General features: G+C 47.9%; 1 protein-coding gene across 1 annotated transcript in view; it reads right to left on the bottom strand.

Annotated features, from left to right (window-relative positions):
* Positions 1 to 7,104: 7,104 nt before the first annotated feature.
* Positions 7,105 to 19,068, bottom strand: part of LOC118378571 (mitochondrial import receptor subunit TOM70-like) — a 46,497-nt gene continuing 34,533 nt past the window's right edge. Inside the window, exons 11-12 of the mRNA XM_052467510.1 lie at positions 10,093 to 10,215; positions 7,105 to 8,657 (exon numbers count right to left, since the gene is read on the bottom strand). Coding sequence (XP_052323470.1) covers positions 8,504 to 8,657; positions 10,093 to 10,215 — 277 coding nt within the window. The 3' untranslated portion in view covers positions 7,105 to 8,503. The remainder of the gene's footprint in view (positions 8,658 to 10,092; positions 10,216 to 19,068) is intronic.

Here is a 19,068-nt window from a genome sequence, read left to right as displayed (position 1 = left end):
TACCAGACTCCTCTCTAGAACTGCACTAGTATCCTCAACATCTCTCAGGATACCAGACTCCTCTATAGAATATCACTAGTATCCTCAACATCTTTCAGGATACCATACTCCTCTCTAGAACTTCACTAGTATCCTCAACATCTCTCAGGATACCAGACTCCTCTCTAGAACATCACTAGTATCCTCAACATCTCTCAGGATACCAGACTCCTCTCTAGAACATCACTGGTATCCTCAACATCTCTCATGATACCAGACTCCTCTCTAGAATATCACTAGTATCCTCAACATCTTTCAGGATACCATACTCCTCTCTAGAACTGCACTAGTATCCTCAACATCTCTCAGGATACCAGCCTCCTCTCTAGAACATCTCTCAGGATACCAGACTCCTCTCTAGAACATCACCAGTATCCTCAACATCTCTCAGGATACCAGACTCCTCTCTAGAACATCTCTCAGGATACCAGACTCCTCTCTAGAACATCACTAGTATCCTCAACATCTCTCAGGATACCAGACTCCTCTCTAGAACATTTCTCAGGATACCAGACTCCTCTCTAGAACATCTCTCAGGATACCAGACTCCTCTCTAGAACCTTTATGAATAAAGGATTCAGAAAACTTTAGTGTCCTCAGAGGCAATTCATCTTGCAGCAGTCATAAAACAAATATCTAAAAATGTTAAATAAATAGCAAAGGATATTTACAAACAAATAGGCAGGGTAAGTGCAATTTCATAGTGTAAGTGCTAAGTGCAATTATTACATTTGTTAAGTTGCAGAATTGCATTCGGAATAAAAGAGAACTTGGCCCTTTTTTTTAGACTTAGGTAGCCTGTACCTGTGTCCAGAGGGAAGAAGTTGGAATTCAGGGTGGAGTGGATAGGAAGAGTCAACCGCTATTCTATTAGCCACCTGGAGGGCTCTGCCCAGGTAGAGATGGAGGGCTCTGCCCAGGTAGAGGGATGGAGGGCTCTGCCCAGGTAGGGAGATGGAGGGCTCTGCCCAGGTAGAGATGGAGGGCTCTGCCCAGGTAGAGATGGAGGGCTCTGCCCAGGTAGAGATGGAGGGCTCTGCCCAGGTAGAGAGATGGAGGGGCTCTGCCCAGGTAGGGGATGGAGGCTCTGCCCAGGTAGAGATGATGGAGGGCTCTGCCCAGGTAGAGATGGAGGGCTCTGGAGGGCTCTGCCCAGGTAGGGCTCTGCCCAGAGATGGAGGGCTCTGCCCAGGTAGAGAGATGGAGGGCTCTGCCCAGGTAGAGATGGAGGGCTGGAGGGGAGGGCTCTGCCCAGGTAGAGAGATGGAGGGCTCTGCCCAGGTAGAGATGGAGGGCTCTGCCCAGGTAGAGAGATGGAGGGCTCTGCCCAGGTAGAGAGATGGAGGGGAGGGCTCTGCCTGCAGGTAGAGAGGAGGGCTGGGTAGGGCTCTGCCCAGGTAGAGATGGAGGGCTCTGCCCAGGTAGAGATGGAGGGCTCTGCCCAGGTAGAGGGGATGGAGGGCTCTGGAGGGCCTGCCCAGGTAGAGATGGAGGGCTCTGCCCAGGTAGAGATGGAGGGCTCTGCCCAGGTAGAGGGGATGGGTAGGGCTCTGCCCAGGTAGAGATGGAGGGCTCTGCCCAGGTGGAGATGGGCTCTGTGGAGGGCTCTGCCCAGGTAGAGATGGATGGAGGGTAGAGAGATGGAGGGCTCTGCCCAGGTAGAGAGATGGAGGGCTCTGCCCAGGTAGAGAGGAGGGCTCTGGAGGGCTCTGCCCAGGTAGAGAGATGGAGGGCTCTGCCCAGGTAGAGGGATGGAGGGCTCTGCCCAGGTAGATGAGATGGAGGGGGCTCTGCCCAGGTAGAGAGATGGAGGGCTCTGCCCAGGTAGAGAGATGGAGGGCTCTGCCCAGGTAGAGGGGATGGAGGGCTCTGCCCAGGTAGAGAGATGGAGGGCTCTGCCCAGGTAGAGATGATGGAGGGCTCTGCCCAGGTAGAGAGATGGAGGGCTCTGCCCAGGTAGAGATGGAGGGCTCTGATGGGTAGGGCTCTGCCCAGGTAGAGATGGAGGGCTCTGCCCAGGTAGAGAGATGGAGGGTTCTGCCCAGGTAGAGAGATGGAGGGATCTGCCCAGGTAGAGAGATGGAGGGCTCTGCCCAGGTAGAGAGATGGAGGGCTCTGCCCAGGTAGAGAGATGGAGGGCTCTGCCCAGGTAGAGAGATGGAGGGGCTCTGCCCAGGTAGAGAGATGACAGTTCTAGCTGTTGCTGCTCCATGATTTCCCCACATGTCCTGACCATCTTGCCCAACCTCTTTTTCTGTGTAACCTTGATGTTCCCAAACCAGCAGGTCAAGCAGTAGGACCGAATGCTCTCAATTAATTATTTATACAAGAGAACTATGATGGTTAGATCAACATTAAAACAAAGTGCAGTTTCCATAGGAAATACAGTCTCCGTTGGCCTTTCTTAAAAATAGCGTCAGTACAAGGACAGCTGCTTGTCGATAACTGGCCCAAGGTATTTGTACTCCTCCACTATGTCAATGGGCTCACCTTTTGTAAGTGATGGTGTGTGCACGGTAGTGTTCCTTCCAAAGTCAAACACCATGCCCTTTGTTTTTGATGTATGACTCACACCAGTAAAATCATTCAGAGCCGGTCCGTGCTCCATCTCATCCCCTTCGAGAAGACTGACCAAAGCAGTATGGTCAGCATATTTGATCAGGTGGAGCACGGACCAGCTCTGAATGATTTTACTGTCTGGTGTGAGTCATCCCATCTAATATTACATATATTCCCTGGGAACCGGCTCTGGCAGCTATCTGTATACAGTAAGTATAGTATTGGTGAAAGAACACTGCCCTGTGGGGTTCCAACTGAAGCAGTGCCCACCTCAGAGAGTGTGTTGCCAACTCCTAACTACTGAGGCCTATCAGTTAGGAAGTTGGTGATCCGTGTCTCCTCAGTCTGTCCACGAGGACCAATGGATTGATTGTGTTAGAAGCCGAGGAGAAATCTGCAAACATGATACACACGTGGGTTTTACTGCCCTACAAATGCATGTACACCAGATGTAAGAGCGAAAGGATGGCATCATCTGTCTCTCTCTCTCTGACCGGTATGCAGATTGGAGGGGGTCAACAAGGTGACTAGTGTTGATGATGTATGCAGATTGGAGGGGGTCAACAAGGTGACTGGTGGTGTTGATGATGTATGCAGATTGGAGGGGGTCAACAAGGTGACTGGTGGTGTTGATGATGTATGCAGATTGGAGGGGGTCAACAAGGTGACTGGTAGTGTTGAGGATGTATGCAGATTGGAGGGGGTCAACAAGGTGACTGGTAGTGTTGAGGATGTATGCAGATTGGAGGGGGTCAACAAGGTGACTGGTAGTGTTGATGTATGCAGATTGGAGGGGGTCAACAAGGTGACTGGTGGTGTTGATGATGTATGCAGATTGGAGGGGGTCAACAAGGTGACTGGTGGTGTTGATGATGTATGCAGATTGGAGGGGGTCAACAAGGTGACTGGTGGTGTTGATGATGTATGCAGATTGGAGGGGGTCAACAAGGTGACTGGTAGTGTTGATGATGTATGCAGATTGGAGGGGGTCAACAAGGTGACTGGTAGTGTTGATGATGTATGCAGATTGGAGGGGGTCAACAAGGTGACGGGTGGTGTTGAGGATGTATGCAGATTGGAGGGGGTCAACAAGGTGACTGGTAGTGTTGATGATGTATGCAGATTGGAAGGGGTCAACAAGGTGACTGGTAGTGTTGATGATGTATGCAGATTGGAGGGGGTCAACAAGGTGACTGGTAGTGTTGATGTATGCCTTGATCTTTTCAAGGGATTTAATTAAGAGAGGTCAGAGTGACAGGTCTGTAATCATTTTATGCAGACGGATAGTTAGCATCTGAACGGGTTAGGGCAGCTACCACCTTCTCAAATTAAATAACATTTTATTTGTCACATACACATGGTTAGCAGATGTTAATGTGAGTGTAGCAAAATGCTTGTGCTTCTAGTTCCGACCATTGCAGTAATATCCAACAAGTAATCAAACTAACAAGTAATCAAACTAACAAGTAATCAAACTAACAAGTAATCAAACTCAACAAGGTGATCTAAGGGGTCAACAAGGTGACTGGTAGTGTAGCTAACAGAGTGGATCTCAACAAACTGGTAGTAATCAGAACTAACAAGGTGAATCAAACTAACAAGGTGATCAAACTAATGCAGATTGGAGGGTAATCAAACTAACAAGTAATCAAACTAACAAGTAATCTAACTAACAAGTAATCTAGCTAACAAGTAATCTAACTAACAAGTAATCTAACTAACAAGTAATCAAACTAACAAGTAATCAAACTAACAAGTAATCAAACTAACAAGTAATCTAACCTAAGAATTTGTTAGAAATAACAACAAAAACCGGCACAGTTTCCTAGGAACGCGAAGCGAGGCGGCCATCTCTGGTTTCCTAAGAACGCGAAGCGAGGCGGCCATCTCTGGTTTCCTAGGAACGCGAAGCGAGGCGGCCATCTCTGGTTTCCTAAGAACGCGAAGCGAGGCGGCCATCTCTGGTTTCCTAGGAACGCGAAGCGAGGCGGCCATCTCTGGTTTCCTAGGAACGCGAAGCGAGGCGGCCATCTCTGGTTTCCTAAGAACGTGAAGCGAGGCGGCCATCTCTGGTTTCCTAGGAACGCGAAGCAAGGCGGCCATCTCTGGTTTCCTAAGAACGCGAAGCGAGGCAGCCATCTCTGGTTTCCTAAGAACGCGAAGCGAGGCGGCCATCTCTGGTTTCCTAGGAACGCGAAGCGAGGCGGCCATCTCTGGTTTCCTAGGAACGCGAAGCGAGGAGGCCATCTCTGGTTTCCTAGGAAGGCGAAGCGAGGCGGCCAAATCTGGTTTCCTAAAACGCGAAGCGAGGCGGCCATCTCTGGTTTCCTAGGAACGCGAAGCGAGGCGGCCATCTCTGGTTTCCTAGGAACGCGAAGCGAGGTGGCCATCTCTGGTTTCCTAAGAACGCGAAGCGAGGCGGCCATCTCTGGTTTCCTAGGAACGCGAAGCGAGGCGGCCATCTCTGGTTTCCTAGGAACGCGAAGCGAGGCGGCCATCTCTGGTTTCCTAAGAACGCGAAGCGAGGCGGCCATCTCTGGTTTCCTAGGAACGCGAAGCGAGGCGGCCATCTCTGGTTTCCTAGGAACGCGAAGCGAGGCGGCCATCTCTGGTTTCCTAGGAACGCGAAGCGAGGCGGCCATCTCTGGTTTCCTAAGAACGCGAAGCGAGGCGGCCATCTCTGGTTTCCTAAGAACGCGAAGCGAGGCGGCCATCTCTGGTTTCCTAAGAACGCAATGCGAGGCGGCCATCTCTGGTTTCCTAAGAACGCGAAGCGAGGCGGCCATCTCTGGTTTCCTAGGAACGCGAAGCGAGGCGGCCATCTCTGGTTTCCTAGGAACGCGAAGCGAGGCGGCCATCTCTGGTTTCCTAGGAACGCGAAGCGAGGCGGCCATTTCTGGTTTCCTAGGAACGCGAAGCGAGGCGGCCATCTCTGGTTTCCTAGGAACGCGAAGCGAGGCGGCCATCTCTGGTTTCCTAGGAACGCGAAGCGAGGCGGCCATCTCTGGTTTCCTAAGAACGCGAAGCGAGGCGGCCATCTCTGGTTTCCTAAGAACGCGAAGCGAGGCGGCCATCTCTTGCTTCCTAAGAACGCGAAGCGAGGCGGCCATCTCTGGTTTCCTAAGAACGCGAAGCGAGGCGGCCATCTCTGGTTTCCTAGGAACGCGAAGCGAGGCGGCCATCTCTGGTTTCCTAGGAACGCGAAGCGAGGCGGCCATCTCTGGTTTCCTAGGAACGCGAAGCGAGGCGGCCATCTCTGTCGGCGCCGGGAGTTCATGTACAGTTTCCTAGGAACGCGAAGCGAGGCGGCCATCTCTCTTGGTGCCGGGAGTTCATGTACAGTTTCCTAGGAACGCGAAGCGAGGCGGCCATCTCTGTCGGCGCCGGGAGTTCATGTACACAGTTTCCTAGGAACGCGAAGCGAGGCGGCCATCTCTGTCGGCGCCGGGAGTTCATGTACACAGTTTCCTAGGAACGCGAAGCGAGGCGGCCATCTCTCTCGGCGCCGGGAGTTCATGTACACAGTTTCCTAGGAACGCGAAGCGAGGCAGCCATCTCTGTCGGCGCCGGGAGTTCATGTACACAGTTTCCTAGGAACGCGAAGCGAGGCGGCCATCTCTGTCGGCGCCGGGAGTTCATGTACACAGTTTCCTAGGAACGCGAAGCGAGACGGCCATCTCTGTCGGCGCCGGGAGTTCATGTACACAGTTTGAATGTAGCTGGCACTCTGACATGTACGTTTGTTTTGCATTTACAATCAATTCTATTATTTTATTAATACACGGTAAGTACCTATAAACAGTTGGTGAAAATCAGTAATGCTTTTAATTTGAAACCCAAAAGGGGCGTGTCCTCAGGTAAAAGTCTCAACGGGATCCTTGTGTCATCCTAACTCTGATGTCAACCCATTCATCCTAACTCTGATGTCAACCCATTCATCCTAACTCTGATGTCAACCCATTCATCCTAACTCTGATGTCAACCCATTCATCCTAACTCTGATGTCAACCCATTCATCCTAACTCTGATGTCAACCCATTCATCCTAACTCTGATGTCAACCCATTCATCCTAACTCTGATGTCAACCCATTCGTCCTAACTCTGATGTCAACCCATTCGTCCTAACTCTGATGTCAACCCATTCATCCTAACTCTGATGTCAACCCATTGAAGTTGAACATTTTAACGGTTAAATTAAGGGAGATGGTTAGGGTTAAGGTAACCCATATTTCAACCCTCTCAAGGTTTAAAAATCCTTCTTTAACCCGTCTCCTCCCCTTCATCTACACTGATTGAAGTGGATTTAACAAAGTGACTTCAATAAGGGATCCTAGCTTTCACCTGGATTCACCTGGTCAGTCTGTGTTGTGGAAAGAGCAGGTGTTCATGTTTTATATACCCAGTGTATATATTCACATTGTTTCGGTAGATTTTAAATTCACCCTTTATTCAAAAAGGGGAAAAGGAAAATAAACAACTATATAAGAATGATATGTTACCAAGGATTCAAGTTCCATCTTTATTTTCCCATGTCCTCTCTCTGACTTTGGTCATGATTACATCTCTGTGTGGGAAGAATGTCAGTATTGTTTCCCAACATAGTCACATGTTTTATTCTGTAGCACTGCCTCAAACATCCACAGATCCACTACATATGATGTGGCATACCTGCCCTCTGCAAATTACGACAGCATGAAAACATATTTAAAATAATTGTCCCTTCTGACATTTTCTGAATCTATAAGTTGGGGAAACAACCACATAAAAATAAAAGCGGTACATTGAGAATCTGAATCAGGACATGAATAATTTCAGGTCTAAATGTTCACGTCAGCATTTCCAACATGGCCAGATGACTTCAGCATCAACATTTACTTAGAGAAATATCACATGCTGTACGGAATATAGAAAAAAAACAGGCAATCCCCTCAAATTAAACACTACTTTAGGACCCCAACTCCACCCTTATCCCACACTACTTTAGGACCCTTATCCCACACTACTTTAGGACCCTTATCCCACACTACTTTAGGACCCTTATCCCACACTACTTTAGGACCCTTATCCCACACTACTTTAGGACCCTTATCCCACACTACTTTAGGACCTTTATCCCACACATCGTCAACTCCAGCATTACACCAAACACAGACATCCATCATTATACACACACATTTGACTAACATTTTAATCATTAATTTAATTTTCCATTCGATAATGTTACATCATCTTGAGGACATGGAAGTGTCTGGACAGAAACGTGGAAGAGAACAGTAACAAACACATGAACAGTCCATTGGAACTCTATTCCGTTCTCAGTGTGCAGGCAACATACAACGTTAATCATCTTAAATACTTCCAAATATGGATTAGTCAATGAGAAGTCTATTGAAAGAATCTCCCTTTTGATTTTAGAAGGTTGAATCATTTCTGGGTAGATACCTGTTTTCACATGGCCATTCACATGTTTCTGATAACAGACCAGACAGTGAGGTACAGGAAGGATCATAAGGGTTGGTGATCTGGGCTAAACTAAGTACCAAGAAACAGAGGGGTGTGTGGGTCAAACCAAGGGCCTTGAGGAAGAGGGGTGTGTGGGTTAAGACCATTAATTACCAGATGTTTGGGTTCTGGCCTTGGTTGTGAACAGTAAAGCCTCTCATTTGTTACAAGCTCGATTCAAAGTGATGTAAACATGATCATGTAGTGCAGCGTTTCCCAAACTCTGCTGCCCCCCCCCCCGGACAGAGTTTGGGAAATGCTGATATTTGGTCACAGATCAAGTTTCTCTTTTTTATTTATCCAGTATGTCTACAAAACCAAATGACCGAAACATCTGCAGTTATAATACAATCAGGTTCAGCAGTGGAGAGTGGGAGGGTCTTGGGTCATGTGACAGGGTAGTTACAGTGTGGGTGGCTTCAGCCCATACTTCCTGGCTACCTCAGTCTGGGCATATGCTGCGTCACACAGTGAGTAGAGGTGGGCCATCTCCATCTCGGACTTGGCCAGGTTGATGGCCTTGTTGAACATGTCTATTGCCTTGTCCAGGTTGCCCCTGGGAGGGAGAGAGGGATGTTAATAAATTATTATTTTAACGTGTTTTGTACACTGTGGACAAAACATTAAGAACACCTTTCTAAATGATTTGCACCCCCCTCTGCCCTCAGAACAGCCTCCATTCATCAGGGCCATGGACTCTACAAGGTGAAAACGTTCCACAGAGATGCTGGGAACATGTCGACTCCAATGCTTCCCACAGTTGTGTCAAGTTGGCTGGATGTCCTTTGGGTGGTGGACCATTGTTGCAACACACAGGAAACTGTTTTGCGTGAAAAACCCAGCAGCGTTGCAGTTCTTGACACAAACCGGTGCGCCTGGCACCTACTAAAATACCCCATTCAAAGGCACTTATGCTTTGCCCATTCACCATCTGAATGACACACATACACAATCTATGTCTCAAGGCTTAAAAATCCTTCTTTAACCCGTCTCCTCCCCTTCATCTACATGTCCCCTCCCCTTCATCTACATGTCCCCTCCCCTTCATCTACATGTCCCCTCCCCTTCATCTACATGTCTCCTCCCCTTCATCTACATGTCTCCTCCCCTTCATCTACATGTCTCCTCCCCTTCATCTACATGTCTCCTCCCCTTCATCTACATGTCTCCTCCCCTTCATCTACATGTCTCCTCCCCTTCATCTACATGTCTCCTCCCCTTCATCTACATGTCTCCTCCCCTTCATCTACATGTCTCCTCCCCTTCATCTACATGTCTCCTCCCCTTCGTCTACATGTCTCCTCCCCTTCGTCTACATGTCTCCTCCCCTTCGTCTACATGTCTCCTCCCCTTCGTCTACATGTCTCCTCCCCTTCGTCTACATGTCTCCTCCCCTTCGTCCCTCCTCCCCTTCGTCTACATGTCTCCTCCCCTTCGTCTACATGTCTCCTCCCCTTCGTCTACATGTCTCCTCCCCTTCGTCTACATGTCTCCTCCCCTTCGTCTACATGTCCCCTCCCCTTCGTCTACATGTCTCCTCCCCTTCATCTACATGTCTCCTCCCCTTCCTCTACATGTCTCCTCCCCTTCCTCTACATGTCTCCTCCCCTTCCTCTACATGTCTCCTCCCCTTCCTCTACATGTCTCCTCCCCTTCCTCTACATGTCTCCTCCCCTTCATCTACATGCCTCCTCCCCTTCATCTACATGCCTCCTCCCCTTCATCTACATGTCTCCTCCCCTTCATCTACATGTCTCCTCCCCTTCATCTACACTGATTGAAGTGGATTTAATAAGTTACATCAATAAGGGATCATAGCTTTCACCTGGTCAGTGTAATGTTTTGTCCACCCAGTGTATATTGTATGACTTCACATTTAATGTGTATCAGCATATAAACCGAAACATCAGTTATTTCATGCCTTTTAAACCAAACTCCAAAGTGTGTTAAGTGTTTATTACTGGACAATATTTTAAAAGTATTCAACTAACCTTTGAACTTCGATAGTTCCCATGGTTTCGTAGGCAAAGTCACATTTGTTGTCAATCTCGATGGCCTTGCTGATGAGGTCCAGGCCGAGGTCCAAGTCCTGCTTCCACTGGAGCTGCAACAACCTGAATACACCGAGAGGCATTGGCAACTGGCTGGGCACACAGAACGTCTGGTGTAGTGTTGTCAGACTAACTCACCCCTTGTGGACGTATGTTGTAGCGTTGTCAGACTAACTCACCCCTTGTGGACGTATGTTGTAGCGTTGTCAGACTAACTCACCCCTTGTGGATGTATGTTGTAGTGTTGTCAGACTAACTCACCCCTTGTGGACGTATGTTGTAGTGTTGTCTGACTAACTCACCCCTTGTGGACGTATGTTGTAGTGTTGTCAGACTAACTCACCCCTTGTGGACGTATGTTGTAGTGTTGTCTGACTAACTCACCCCTTGTGGACGTATGTTGTAGTGTTGTCAGACTAACTCACCCCTTGTGGACGTATGTTGTAGTGTTGTCTGACTAACTCACCCCTTGTGGACGTATGTTGTAGTGTTGTCTGACTAACTCACCCCTTGTGGACGTATGTTGTAGTGTTGTCAGGCTAACTCACCCCTTGTGGACGTATGTTGTAGTGTTGTCACCCCTTGTGGACGTATGTTGTAGTGTTGTCTGACTAACTCACCCCTTGTGGACGTATGTTGTAGTGTTGTCTGACTAACTCAGCCCTTGTGGACGTATGTTGTAGTGTTGTCTGACTAACTCACCCCTTGTGGACGTATGTTGTAGCGTTGTCAGACTAACTCACCCCTTGTGGACGTATGTTGTAGTGTTGTCACCCCTTGTGGACGTATGTTGTAGTGTTGTCTGACTAACTCACCCCTTGTGGACGTATGTTGTAGTGTTGTCACCCCTTGTGGATGTATGTTGTAGTGTTGTCTGACTAACTCACCCCTTGTGGACGTATGTTGTAGTGTTGTCTGACTAACTCACCCCTTGTGGACGTATGTTGTAGTGTTGTCAGACTAACTCACCCCTTGTGGACGTATGTTGTAGTGTTGTCTGACTAACTCACCCCTTGTGGACGTATGTTGTAGTGTTGTCAGACTAACTCACCCCTTGTGGACGTATGTTGTAGCGTTGTCTGACTAACTCACCCCTTGTGGACGTATGTTGTAGCGTTGTCAGACTAACTCACCCCTTGTGGACGTATGTTGTAGCGTTGTCTGACTAACTCACCCCTTGTGGACGTATGTTGTAGTGTTGTCACCCCTTGTGGACGTATGTTGTAGTGTTGTCTGACTAACTCACCCCTTGTGGATGTATGTTGTAGTGTTGTCAGACTAACTCACCCCTTGTGGATGTATGTTGTAGTGTTGTCAGACTAACTCACCCCTTGTGGACGTATGTTGTAGCGTTGTCAGACTAACTCACCCCTTGTGGACGTATGTTGTAGTGTTGTCAGACTAACTCACCCCTTGTGGACGTATGTTGTAGTGTTGTCAGACTAACTCACCCCTTGTGGATGTATGTTGTAGTGTTGTCAGACTAACTCACCCCTTGTGGACGTGTGTTGTAGCGTTGTCAGACTAACTCACCCCTTGTGGACGTATGTTATAGTGTTGTCTGACTAACTCACCCCTTGTGGATGTATGTTGTAGTGTTGTCACCCCTTGTGGACGTATGTTGTAGTGTTGTCTGACTAACTCACCCCTTGTGGACGTATGTTGTAGCGTTGTCAGACTAACTCACCCCTTGTGGACGTATGTTGTAGTGTTGTCAGACTAACTCACCCCTTGTGGACGTATGTTGTAGTGTTGTCACCCCTTGTGGACGTATGTTGTAGTGTTGTCAGACTAACTCACCCCTTGTGGACGTATGTTGTAGTGTTGTCAGACTAACTCACCCCTTGTGGACGTATGTTGTGGTGTTGTCTGACTAACTCACCCCTTGTGGACGTATGTTGTAGTGTTGTCTGACTAACTCACCCCTTGTGGACGTATGTTGTAGTGTTGTCTGACTAACTCACCCCTTGTGGACGTATGTTGTAGTGTTGTCACCCCTTGTGGACGTATGTTGTAGTGTTGTCAGACTAACTCACCCCTTGTGGACGTATGTTGTAGTGTTGTCACCCCTTGTGGACGTATGTTGTAGTGTTGTCTGACTAACTCACCCCTTGTGGACGTATGTTGTAGCGTTGTCAGACTAACTCACCCCTTGTGGACGTATGTTGTAGTGTTGTCACCCCTTGTGGACGTATGTTGTAGTGTTGTCACCCCTTGTGGACGTGTGTTGTAGTGTTGTCAGACTAACTCACCCCTTGTGGACGTGTGTTGTAGCGTTGTCAGACTAACTCACCCCTTGTGGACATATGTTGTAGTGTTGTCACCCCTTGTGGACGTATGTTATAGTGTTGTCTGACTAACTCACCCCTTGTGGACGTATGTTATAGTGTTGTCTGACTAACTCACCCCTTGTGGACGTATGTTATAGTGTTGTCTGACTAACTCACCCCTTGTGGATGTATGTTGTAGTGTTGTCAGACTAACTCACCCCTTGTGGACGTATGTTGTAGTGTTGTCACCCCTTGTGGACGTATGTTGTAGTGTTGTCAGACTAACTCACCCCTTGTGGACGTATGTTGTAGTGTTGTCTGACTAACTCACCCCTTGTGGACGTATGTTGTAGTGTTGTCAGACTAACTCACCCCTTGTGGACGTGTGTTGTAGCGTTGTCAGACTAACTCACCCCTTGTGGACATATGTTGTAGCGTTGTCAGACTAACTCACCCCTTGTGGACGTATGTTGTAGCGTTGTCTGACTAACTCACCCCTTGTGGACGTATGTTGTAGTGTTGTCACCCCTTGTGGACGTATGTTGTAGTGTTGTCACCCCTTGTGGACGTGTGTTGTAGCGTTGTCAGACTAACTCACCCCTTGTGGATGTATGTTGTAGTGTTGTCAGACTAACTAACCCCTTGTGGATGTATGTTGTAGTGTTGTCAGACTAACTCACCCCTTGTGGACGTATGTTGTAGTGTTGTCTGACTAACTCACCCCTTGTGGACGTATGTTGTAGTGTTGTCTGACTAACTCACCCCTTGTGGACGTATGTTGTAGTGTTGTCAGACTAACTCACCCCTTGTGGACGTATGTTGTAGTGTTGTCTGACTAACTCACCCCTTGTGGATGTATGTTGTAGTGTTGTCTGACTAACTCACCCCTTGTGGACGTATGTTGTAGTGTTGTCACCCCTTGTGGACGTATGTTGTAGTGTTGTCTGACTAACTCACCCCTTGTGGACGTATGTTGTAGTGTTGTCAGGCTAACTCACCCCTTGTGGACGTATGTTGTAGTGTTGTCTGACTAACTCACCCCTTGTGGACGTATGTTGTAGTGTTGTCTGACTAACTCAGCCCTTGTGGACGTATGTTGTAGTGTTGTCTGACTAACTCACCCCTTGTGGACGTATGTTGTAGTGTTGTCTGACTAACTCACCCCTTGTGGACGTATGTTGTAGCGTTGTCAGACTAACTCACCCCTTGTGGACGTATGTTGTAGTGTTGTCACCCCTTGTGGACGTATGTTGTAGTGTTGTCTGACTAACTCACCCCTTGTGGACGTATGTTGTAGTGTTGTCACCCCTTGTGGATGTATGTTGTAGTGTTGTCTGACTAACTCACCCCTTGTGGACGTATGTTGTAGTGTTGTCTGACTAACTCACCCCTTGTGGACGTATGTTGTAGTGTTGTCAGACTAACTCACCCCTTGTGGACGTATGTTGTAGTGTTGTCAGACTAACTCACCCCTTGTGGACGTATGTTGTAGTGTTGTCTGACTAACTCACCCCTTGTGGACGTATGTTGTAGTGTTGTCAGACTAACTCACCCCTTGTGGACGTATGTTGTAGCGTTGTCTGACTAACTCACCCCTTGTGGACGTATGTTGTAGCGTTGTCAGACTAACTCACCCCTTGTGGACGTATGTTGTAGCGTTGTCTGACTAACTCACCCCTTGTGGACGTATGTTGTAGTGTTGTCACCCCTTGTGGACGTATGTTGTAGTGTTGTCTGACTAACTCACCCCTTGTGGATGTATGTTGTAGTGTTGTCAGACTAACTCACCCCTTGTGGATGTATGTTGTAGTGTTGTCAGACTAACTCACCCCTTGTGGATGTATGTTGTAGTGTTGTCAGACTAACTCACCCCTTGTGGACGTGTGTTGTAGCGTTGTCAGACTAACTCACCCCTTGTGGACGTATGTTATAGTGTTGTCTGACTAACTCACCCCTTGTGGATGTATGTTGTAGTGTTGTCACCCCTTGTGGACGTATGTTGTAGTGTTGTCTGACTAACTCACCCCTTGTGGACGTATGTTGTAGCGTTGTCAGACTAACTCACCCCTTGTGGACGTATGTTGTAGTGTTGTCACCCCTTGTGGACGTATGTTGTGGTGTTGTCTGACTAACTCACCCCTTGTGGACGTATGTTGTAGTGTTGTCTGACTAACTCACCCCTTGTGGACGTATGTTGTAGTGTTGTCACCCCTTGTGGACGTATGTTGTAGTGTTGTCAGACTAACTCACCCCTTGTGGACGTATGTTGTAGTGTTGTCTGACTAACTCACCCCTTGTGGACGTATGTTGTAGCGTTGTCGGACTAACTCACCCCTTGTGGACGTATGTTGTAGTGTTGTCACCCCTTGTGGACGTATGTTGTAGTGTTGTCACCCCTTGTGGACGTGTGTTGTAGTGTTGTCAGACTAACTCACCCCTTGTGGACGTGTGTTGTAGCGTTGTCAGACTAACTCACCCCTTGTGGACATATGTTGTAGTGTTGTCACCCCTTGTGGACGTATGTTATAGTGTTGTCTGACTAACTCACCCCTTGTGGACGTATGTTGTAGTGTTGTCTGACTAACTCACCCCTTGTGGACGTATGTTATAGTGTTGTCTGACTAACTCACCCCTTGTGGATGTATGTTGTAGTGTTGTCAGACTAACTCACCCCTTGTGGACGTATGTTGTAGTGTTGTCACCCCTTGTGGACGTATGTTGTAGTGTTGTCTGACTAACTCACCCCTTGTGGATGTATGTTGTAGTGTTGTCAGACTAACTCACCCCTTGTGGACGTATGTTATAGTGTTGTCTGACTAACTCACCCCTTGTGGACGTATGTTGTAGCGTTGTCAGACTAACTCACCCCTTGTGGACGTATGTTGTAGTGTTGTCAGACTAACTCACCCCTTGTGGACGTATGTTGTAGTGTTGTCAGACTAACTCACCCCTTGTGGACGTGTGTTGTAGCGTTGTCAGACTAACTCACCCCTTGTGGACATATGTTGTAGCGTTGTCAGACTAACTCACCCCTTGTGGACGTATGTTGTAGCGTTGTCTGACTAACTCACCCCTTGTGGACGTATGTTGTAGTGTTGTCTGACTAACTCACCCCTTGTGGATGTATGTTGTAGTGTTGTCAGACTAACTCACCCCTTGTGGATGTATGTTGTAGTGTTGTCAGACTAACTCACCCCTTGTGGACGTATGTTGTAGCGTTGTCAGACTAACTCACCCCTTGTGGACGTATGTTGTAGTGTTGTCAGACTAACTCACCCCTTGTGGACGTATGTTGTAGCGTTGTCTGACTAACTCACCCCTTGTGGACGTATGTTGTAGTGTTGTCACCCCTTGTGGACGTATGTTATAGTGTTGTCTGACTAACTCACCCCTTGTGGACGTATGTTGTAGTGTTGTCTGACTAACTCACCCCTTGTGGATGTATGTTGTAGTGTTGTCAGACTAACTCACCCCTTGTGGACGTGTGTTGTAGCGTTGTCAGACTAACTCACCCCTTGTGGATGTATGTTGTAGCGTTGTCTGACTAACTCACCCCTTGTGGACGTATGTTGTAGTGTTGTCACCCCTTGTGGACGTATGTTGTGGTGTTGTCTGACTAACTCACCCCTTGTGGACGTATGTTGTAGTGTTGTCTGACTAACTCACCCCTTGTGGACGTATGTTGTAGTGTTGTCACCCCTTGTGGACGTATGTTGTAGTGTTGTCAGACTAACTCACCCCTTGTGGACGTATGTTGTAGTGTTGTCTGACTAACTCACCCCTTGTGGACGTATGTTGTAGCGTTGTCGGACTAACTCACCCCTTGTGGACGTATGTTGTAGTGTTGTCTGACTAACTCACCCCTTGTGGACGTATGTTGTAGTGTTGTCAGACTAACTCACCCCTTGTGGACGTATGTTGTAGTGTTGTCTGACTAACTCACCCCTTGTGGACGTATGTTGTAGCGTTGTCGGACTAACTCACCCCTTGTGGACGTATGTTGTAGCGTTGTCAGACTAACTCACCCCTTGTGGACGTATGTTGTAGTGTTGTCACCCCTTGTGGACGTATGTTGTAGTGTTGTCTGACTAACTCACCCCTTGTGGACGTATGTTGTAGTGTTGTCACCCCTTGTGGACGTATGTTGTAGTGTTGTCACCCCTTGTGGACGTGTGTTGTAGTGTTGTCAGACTAACTCACCCCTTGTGGACGTATGTTGTAGCGTTGTCAGACTAACTCACCCCTTGTGGACATATGTTGTAGTGTTGTCACCCCTTGTGGACGTATGTTATAGTGTTGTCTGACTAACTCACCCCTTGTGGATGTATGTTGTAGTGTTGTCTGACTAACTCACCCCTTGTGGACGTATGTTGTAGTGTTGTCTGACTAACTCAGCCCTTGTGGACGTATGTTGTAGTGTTGTCAGACTAACTCACCCCTTGTGGACGTATGTTGTAGCGTTGTCTGACTAACTCACCCCTTGTGGACGTATGTTGTAGTGTTGTCACCCCTTGTGGACGTATGTTGTAGTGTTGTCTGACTAACTCACCCCTTGTGGACGTATGTTGTAGTGTTGTCAGACTAACTCACCCCTTGTGGACGTATGTTGTAGCGTTGTCTGACTAACTCACCCCTTGTGGACGTATGTTGTAGTGTTGTCACCCCTTGTGGACGTATGTTGTAGTGTTGTCAGACTAACTCACCCCTTGTGGACGTATGTTGTAGTGTTGTCACCCCTTGTGGACGTATGTTGTGGTGTTGTCTGACTAACTCACCCCTTGTGGACGTATGTTGTAGTGTTGTCTGACTAACTCACCCCTTGTGGACGTATGTTGTAGTGTTGTCACCCCTTGTGGACGTATGTTGTAGTGTTGTCTGACTAACTCACCCCTTGTGGATGTATGTTGTAGTGTTGTCAGACTAACTCACCCCTTGTGGATGTATGTTGTAGTGTTGTCAGACTAACTCACCCCTTGTGGACGTATGTTGTAGTGTTGTCTGACTAACTCACCCCTTGTGGACGTATGTTGTAGCGTTGTCGGACTAACTCACCCCTTGTGGACGTATGTTGTAGTGTTGTCTGACTAACTCACCCCTTGTGGACGTATGTTGTAGTGTTGTCACCCCTTGTGGACGTATGTTGTAGTGTTGTCACCCCTTGTGGACGTATGTTGTAGTGTTGTCACCCCTTGTGGACGCATGTTGTAGTGTTGTCTGACTAACTCACCCCTTGTGGACGCATGTTGTAGCGTTGTCTGACTAACTCACCCCTTGTGGACGTATGTTGTAGCGTTGTCAGACTAACTCACCCCTTGTGGACGTATGTTGTAGTGTTGTCTGACTAACTCACCCCTTGTGGACGCATGTTGTAGTGTTGTCTGACTAACTCACCCCTTGTGGACGCATGTTGTAGTGTTGTCTGACTAACTCACCCCTTGTGGACGTATGTTATAGTGTTGTCTGACTAACTCACCCCTTGTGGACGTATGTTGTAGTGTTGTCTGACTAACTCACCCCTTGTGGACGTATGTTATAGTGTTGTCTGACTAACTCACCCCTTGTGGATGTATGTTGTAGTGTTGTCAGACTAACTCACCCCTTGTGGACGTATGTTGTAGTGTTGTCACCCCTTGTGGACGTATGTTGTAGTGTTGTCTGACTAACTCACCCCTTGTGGACGTATGTTGTAGTGTTGTCTGACTAACTCACCCCTTGTGGATGTATGTTGTAGTGTTGTCAGACTAACTCACCCCTTGTGGACGTATGTTATAGTGTTGTCTGACTAACTCACCCCTTGTGGACGTATGTTGTAGTGTTGTCAGACTAACTCACCCCTTGTGGACGTATGTTATAGTGTTGTCTGACTAACTCACCCCTTGTGGATGTATGTTGTAGTGTTGTCTGACTAACTCACCCCTTGTGGATGTATGTTGTAGTGTTGTCAGACTAACTCACCCATTGTGGACGTATGTTATAGCGTTGTCTGACTAACTCACCCCTTGTGGACGTATGTTGTAGCGTTGTCAGACTAACTCACCCCTTGTGGACGTATGTTGTAGTGTTGTCTGACTAACTCACCCCTTGTGGACGTATGTTGTAGCGTTGTCAGACTAACTCACCCCTTGTGGACGTATGTTGTAGTGTTGTCTGACTAACTCACCCCTTGTGGACGTATGTTGTAGCGTTGTCAGACTAACTCACCCCTTGTGGACGTATGTTGTAGCGTTGTCAGACTAACTCACCCCTTGTGGACGTATGTTGTAGTGTTGTCAGACTAACTCACCCCTTGTGGACGTATGTTGTAGCGTTGTCAGACTAACTCACCCCTTGTGGACGTATGTTGTAGTGTTGTCAGACTAACTCACCCCTTGTGGACGTATGTTGTAGTGTTGTCTGACTAACTCACCCCTTGTGGACGTATGTTGTAGTGTTGTCTGACTAACTCACCCCTTGTGGATGTATGTTGTAGTGTTGTCAGACTAACTCACCCCTTGTGGACGTATGTTGTAGTGTTGTCAGACTAACTCACCCCTTGTGGACGTATGTTGTAGTGTTGTCACCCCTTGTGGACGTATGTTGTAGTGTTGTCTGACTAACTCACCCCTTGTGGACGTATGTTGTAGTGTTGTCTGACTAACTCACCCCT

The sequence above is a fragment of the Oncorhynchus keta genome, chromosome 1 (genome assembly GCF_023373465.1).
Source record: "Oncorhynchus keta strain PuntledgeMale-10-30-2019 chromosome 1, Oket_V2, whole genome shotgun sequence".
Taxonomy (NCBI): Eukaryota; Metazoa; Chordata; class Actinopteri; order Salmoniformes; family Salmonidae; genus Oncorhynchus; species Oncorhynchus keta.
Note: the sequence above shows the minus strand (reverse complement) of the source record. Positions and strands in the feature narration are given on the sequence as shown.